Here is a 7,077-nt window from a genome sequence, read left to right as displayed (position 1 = left end):
CCCCCCAAAATCATATGTAATAATAATAAGAATGCCGCTGGAATTCTATTGATAGTTGGAAAATAATATTTTGGGTTAATATCATACAGGTCCCTACAAACATGGTAAATAGCAGATATATTCCTGCAAAGTTCAACATTCATAAGTTATTCCTACAAAAGTTCTAATGCATTCAGATATGTCCATACCGTTAATCTCTATTAGAAAAATCTAGTTAACTACAGTTAAAATACTTAACCATGATCAGTTAATAAGGTAAAATGATATTTTTACCCTTCTTCATCTTCCTCTCCTACTTCTTCTTCTTCCTCTTCCTCTTCCTCTTCCTCTCATGCTTCTTCTTCTTCTCTTCTTTTTCGTATCTTCATTTTTCTCCTCCTTTTCTCCTCCTTCTTCTTCGTCGTCGTCGTCGTCGATAATCCGATCGTTGTCACCGTCGTGGTGCCCACGTGGGTCGTCATCACGGGCGCCTTCGACGGCATCGGCCACACCGTGACCCCGACAAGCTCCGCAACCCCGTTGGCCGCAACCCCGACAAACTCCACAAGGTCGTCGTCGCTGACGCTGCCGTCCGCTCCCAAGCCGGAAGAGAAAGAGGAAAAGGAAGAGGATAAGGACAAAATTGTCATTTCACATCTCTGCTATAAAAAATTAACAGTTTTCTAACTGATCTTAACCAGATTGACATATCTGAATAAATTAAGACTTTTGTAATGATAATTTATGAAAGTTGAACTTTGTAAAGATATATCTGCTATTCATCATATTTGCGGAAACCTGTATGAAATTAACCCTAATATTTTTTACTCTTTTTTTAATATTTGATATCTAGAGTTGAGTGGTAATAGGTAGAATAGTAATAATCCAATAGCCAATAATAGATAGTAAATGCTATTCATATAAAATCAAAAGGAGTTGAGCTTTTGTGAGTATTAGAGTTTATAACTTTTTAGCTATCGGATTGTCTTAAGATCCGTGTAGTACTATTAACGATATGCCTCATTAAGTTTTTTTTTACTAATACTGCATGAATCTTTCGCCTATCCGATATCTAAACAATTACGTATACGTTGAGTTCCGGTGCTTTGAAAAGTATAAGAGCTCAACTGCTATCGATAGTAAACTAACTCAATTCATAATAATAATTAATAAATGATTTGTGCTCCTACACTTTCAAAAAATACTATGGCCTTCGTACTTGTAAGTTGTTTTCGATGAATAAAACATATAATTCAACGATCAGCTCCGTTAAATATGATCTACACTATTAGATCTATTTATAAACTAAATTTTATATTTTTTTAAACTTTGTTTGCCTAGCGAACGAGTAGCCTCAAAATGAACGGCTAAAAATAAAAATCTCACAAAAAGTAATGATAAAAGATTCGAATTTCAATCAAAAGTATTAATCTTACCTTTGATGTTAAGTAAATTTTTTTATTAAAATTTTATATAATTTAAATTATCTACATCGTCCGTTAAATTTATAAACGTGCCACATCTGCCATTAAAATAGTTATTTTTGAGATCCACTAAATAATGTCGAAAAACTATAAAATTTAATTTTAAAATAATTATAATAACGTAAATTATGTTTATCTAAGCCGATTGTCGAATCGAATATCTCATTATTGAAAATAGTTTACAAGTGGAGGTCTCCGTATTTGTGAAAGCGTAGGAAACGTACTCATTATTAATAACTAATAATAACAGTAATAGTTATTAGGGTCAATTGCATACAGGTCTCTGTAAGCATAATGAATTACAGATATATTTCTGTAAAGTTTAATTTTCATAAGTTATCCCTACAAAAGTTTTAATGTTTTAAGATATGTTCCTACCGTTAGAATCCGTTATAAAAGTTTTAGTTAACCATATGTTAAATATTTTATCCGGATTAATTTTTGATATTTTTATCCCTCTTATACTATATTGTTATAACTTTTGAAGAGATATATTTATGATGGAAAAATTGGAAATATAAATAGTTTTTGAACGATTCTTTAACGATAACAAACCAGAGGAACATATCTGAAAATATTAGTACCTTTGCATGAATAATTTATAAAAGTTGAACTTGACAGTAAGAAATTTACAATTCAGTATATTTATGGGGACCTGTATGCAATTAACCCATAATAATAATAATAGTTGTTATTATGGTTATACTAATTTCTCCCCCCGCCACCTGTCTCCGTTTCCTCCCCTCCCTCCCCCCGCCCCCTTCCTCCTCTACCAAGAATAGTCACCTCTAAAAACCCCCCACCCAAAAAAAAAAAAAAAAAAAAACAGAGAGAGAGAGAGAGAGAGAGAGGGAGAGGGAGGATCCCCTCTCCAATTCGACCCAATTCCATCTCCATTGTGCGCGCGAAGGAGAGAGAGAGAGAGAGAGGGGGGGGGGGGGGAAGGAATGGGGAACGTGACGTCGTCGGTGGCGGCGAAGTTCGCGTTCTTCCGCCGGAGCCGGCGACGTACGAGGTGGTGTATCGGGAGGGCGCGCGGCGGCGCGGCGGCGGAGAGGAGGAGGAGGAAGGGAGAGAGGAGGGCGGATGCGGGTGGCGTCGATGTCGATGTCGATGTCGGGGGGAGGGGGGAAGGGAAGGAGGGGGAGGGGGAGGGGAGGGGAGGGGGAGGCGGAGGTGCGGGCGGTGGAGACCGCGGGCGAGCGAACGGGTGGTGGCGGCGTTCTGGCGGCACCCGGGGGCGCGGCTGACGGTGCTCTACTCGCACGGCAACGCCGCCGACCTCGGCCAGATGCTCCACCTCTTCCTCGAACTCCGCGCCCACCTCCGCGTCAACATCATGAGGTCCGCCGTCCGCCGGCCGCCCGCCCGGCCATGGCCATTCTTCTTCTTCTTCTGCTGCTGACTGCTCCTCTCTGCTCTCTCGCATTTTGCTTTTTTTTTTTTTTTTTGGGGAGATGGATGTGCTATATATTTCTCTTTTCTTCTTCTTCTTCTTCTTCTTCTCTTAAGAAAAGCTTAAAAAAAAGAAAAACTTAAAAACTTAAGATGAATTTTCCTTTTAAGGAAAAAGAAAAAAAACTTCAAAATTCGCAATAGCAAGCGTCACGAATTTTAAAGCGGCGGTAGATAATCGTTTTTTTTCCTCTGCGAAATTTTTTTTTTAATATATTTTTTTTTAGCTTTTTCCTTGGAGATGGATGTGCCGCTATTCTTTTTTTTTAAAAAAAATTTTATTTTGTTATTTTTAGCTTGTTTCATGGGCTTGTTATAGTTTGTTATTTTTATTTTTGTTCTTTTATCGGGAAAATATTATGTGGGTCGGGGGGGCTCCCTGCGGACACCGTGTAATTAGTTTAACCATTTATAATAATAATAATAATAATAATAATAATAATAATAAAAGTGCGAATTTTAAAGCACTGATCAGTTATCTTTCGTTTTATTGGTTTTCTATATATGAGGTGTTCTACGTGTTTTCTCTTCATTTCTCTCGTTTCTTTTATTTTTATTTTCATTCTTTCTTGTTTTTAATTAAAATCTTAAATCTTGCTCTTTGATACTCTTTGTTGTTGGGCTTGTTTTACTTCTTCTTTTTTTTAATGGGTTTTTTGTTTGTTTTGTTTGTGGTGGATTTTTTTTGGGGGGTTTGGGAGGTGGGATTTTTGGGTTGGTTTTTGTAGGATTTATTTGTGATGGTTCTTCTTTTCCTTTTTCTTAGAATTATTATGCTTTGGGTGGTCTAATTTTGTTTGTTGAGTGGTGGACTTTTCTCTTTTTAGGGTTGTTGGATTCTTATTATTATTTTTACTTTTGAAAATTTTGAGGCTAAATGTCAACAAACTCCTAATATTTAGGGTAAACTTTAAATACCACCCCCGTGGTTGCGCACTTTCTCACTTTAGTACTCTGTAATTTAAAGTGTATCAAATTATTGTCCAGTGGTTTGATTTTTATCTTTTTATCCGTTTTTCCGTTAATATTTCATTAAATTATATGCAAAAAAAACTTCAGATACCTCAACCTAGAGTTATCGAATATTCACTTTAATACCATTTAGTTTTAACTTTGTCATTGATTTAACAAAAAAAATTAGTAGAATCGATAATAAAAAAATAAAAATAAAACCACAGGATACTAAATTAGTACACTTTAAACCACAGGGTACTAAAGTGAGAAAGTGTCAATGGTATTTTGATTCCAAAATTAAAGTTAATTACTTTAGTGAATTTATAGCTGTGAGAATTACATGAAATATACTAATTAAATCTGTAGAGATAAACGATGCATTGAAATTTTGAAGTCAAAGTGCCGTTGGCTAACTCAAATCAAATAAATTTAAAAGATTAGATAGCCAAATCCAAATGGTCCATGGTTCAGGTAAGTTTCATACGTGTTTACCATATTCAACAAAAATTTTACCCGATAACACCATACACACTTAACATAAGCTAAATTTATATATATATACACACACACTAGGGTGAAGAGCTTCATACTAAATTTGCATTATATATTATTCGAGATCCTCATTACAATTTCGCTATCGGATAATGAGTATCGAGTTTCGCAGTGTTTAATATTGTTTTACGGTACATTTTGCAGCTACGATTACTCGGGTTATGGAGCCTCCACTGGGAAGGTATGAATTTAAATTTCCCCTTCCAATGCTTCAGAAGTATCGAAATCAGTTGCTTCTTACGACATTTTATATTCTTCGTACTTAGTTTCGATGTTTAACTCGAAGTCCCCTGCAATGAGTTTAGCGTTCGAGTCGTCACATATCTTTAATAAATCTTTTCTTTGCTGCAGTAAAATTTATTTTATACTCCAGAAATTTATTTATTTATCGATTTATTGTTATCTTCTGCATCAACAAAACCAGATATTCCTGTTGTATTCAACATTGCAGTGAAAACCCTCTTTGCAGCATTTGTCGAAACACTAGAATTACGTCACAAATTCTGTAAAATTATTCCGTAAATTGCGTACTGGGAAAAAAAATTTTCTGCTGACCAATTAATTCTTGAATCGATCCATTCAGTCTTTGTTTACGGCGATTAATGGAGTTAGAGACTAAAAGAATGATTTCTTATTATAGATTTTACTCTAATATTTCCGGAAAATCTTTGGTTTTCTGGAAAACATCTCAGAAAACAGTTTTCTGGCCGAAAAAAGTATTTTGCGTTCATTTGGTTCGTAGGAAAAGTACTTTTTCTAGAAAAGATTTTTTTTCTAGTTTCATGGAAAAGTGAAAAATGAAAATGTGGAAAAGTGTTTTCCATGGAAAACTTTTTCGCCGAAAAACAGTTTTCCATGCTTTTTCGAGGAACCAAATGCCTTATTGATTTGCATGCACCTGAATTGTTACAATTCTTTGCGCCGCTGTAATTCGATGTCTAAACTGTCTTTTATTCTCTTCTTTTCGCTTGTTATTCCTCAAAAAGCCATCCGAATTCAACACGTACTACGACATAGAAGCTGTATACGATTGTTTGAAGAAAAATTACGGGATAAGGCAAGAGGATCTGATCTTGTACGGCCAGTCCGTCGGTAGCGGGCCGACGCTGCACCTGGCCGCGCGGTTACAGAGGTTGCGAGGCGTCGTCCTTCATAGTGCTATTCTCTCGGGCATACGGGTCTTGTACCCCGTCAAAGTCACATTTTGGTTCGATATTTTTAAAGTAAGTTTGAGTCAACTTGTTACGATTTAGATTTTTCAAGTTCCGGTGTTGCTTCTGCGATTTATTGCACAAGTCTCTCTATGTATTTGCAGAACATCGATAAAATACGGCAAGTCCACTGCCCTGTTTTTGTCATACATGTGAGTGTACATTCCTTTCTGCACTAGTAAATGCATTGTAGTATGCTTATGGTGTTTTTTTTCGATAAAAACGTATAGAACTTATCTGGATTACAGATCATTTTAAATCGGCTATCTAACCTTTCAAAATTTTGATATTACTATCAAATCCTTCGGCTTCTTTGATTCGAGTCACCAACGGTAATTTTGACTTCAAAATTTAAGCTAAGTACTTTTAATAAATTTATAATTGCGAGAATTACATTAAGTATATTAAGTAAACCAGTAAAGATAAATGATACATTCAAATTTTGAAGTCACAATGCCGTTGACTGAATCAAATCAAATAAATTGAAAGACTAGACAGTAAAATCAAAATTTTTAAAGGTTGAATAGCCGACTCAAAATGGTCCATAGTTCAAATAAGTTCTATATGTTTTTACTTTTTCATTGTTCTGTTCATGTATTCAGTCGATATGTTAATTATGTACAGGGTACCGCCGACGATATCGTCGATTGGTCTCACGGTAAGCGCCTGTGGGAGTTATCAAAGGAGAAGTACGAGCCGCTCTGGATAAAGGGCGGCGGCCACTGCAATTTAGAAACTTATCCGGAGTACATCAAGCACTTGAGGAAATTCATTAGCGCAATGGAGAAACTCCCTGCATCTAAACAATCGAAACAAAGCAATGCGCAGACGTCGACCATTACCGAAGTAAAACACAACAAGTGCCTCAGATTTGGCAAGAGATAGCTCGCGTTACTAACTGCGTCGATACTCAGATGGAAATTAATGTTTGTTTAAAACTAACAAAGGCGGATTAGAGCTTCAAGAGTGCCTAAACGGCTTTTGCTTACCGAAAAAGGGGCTTTTACGGGGATTTCGCGTGAAATTGTGATGCGTTTCAGATGAGGCCCATAGAGATTTGCTCTGAAGTTGTTTTCAGAAGTTCAAAAGCCCCATTTGACGAAAGCCGAAGGGAGAAACAACACTTTGGAACATTTGGTAGCATTATACTGTTTCTTGTATCAAATATGAGCTCCTTAGATAAATGTCTGTACTATTTGCCAGATACATGGCTTGTGTAAAACACGCGCTAATTCTAAATTATATGTTTGTTTTCTTTGTTACTTTTGAATCAAACATATCCCCGTTTCGTTCCTTCGAGTTCATGAATGAGATTTCCTGCAGATAATTGTTTTCGCAAACTAATGATCTGCAGTAATTGTTAATATAATCGGTACCGTGTAAATAACCGACGATTGCTAACTCGTCTTGGATATCTCTTATCACAAATATCGATATGTTGC

At 36.1% G+C, this 7,077-nt stretch overlaps 1 protein-coding gene across 1 annotated transcript; it reads left to right on the top strand.

Annotated features, from left to right (window-relative positions):
* On the top strand, positions 2,252-6,910 carry LOC109711215 (protein ABHD17A-like). Its single transcript, XM_020234148.1, is given in 7 exon segments — positions 2,252-2,450; positions 2,453-2,481; positions 2,590-2,807; positions 4,569-4,605; positions 5,411-5,647; positions 5,740-5,787; positions 6,260-6,910. Coding segments are annotated over 7 exon segments (870 nt in total). The 5' UTR covers positions 2,252-2,410; the 3' UTR covers positions 6,521-6,910.

Source organism: Ananas comosus, linkage group 6 (genome assembly GCF_001540865.1).
Source record: "Ananas comosus cultivar F153 linkage group 6, ASM154086v1, whole genome shotgun sequence".
Lineage (NCBI taxonomy): Eukaryota > Viridiplantae > Streptophyta > Magnoliopsida > Poales > Bromeliaceae > Ananas > Ananas comosus.
Note: the sequence above shows the minus strand (reverse complement) of the source record. Positions and strands in the feature narration are given on the sequence as shown.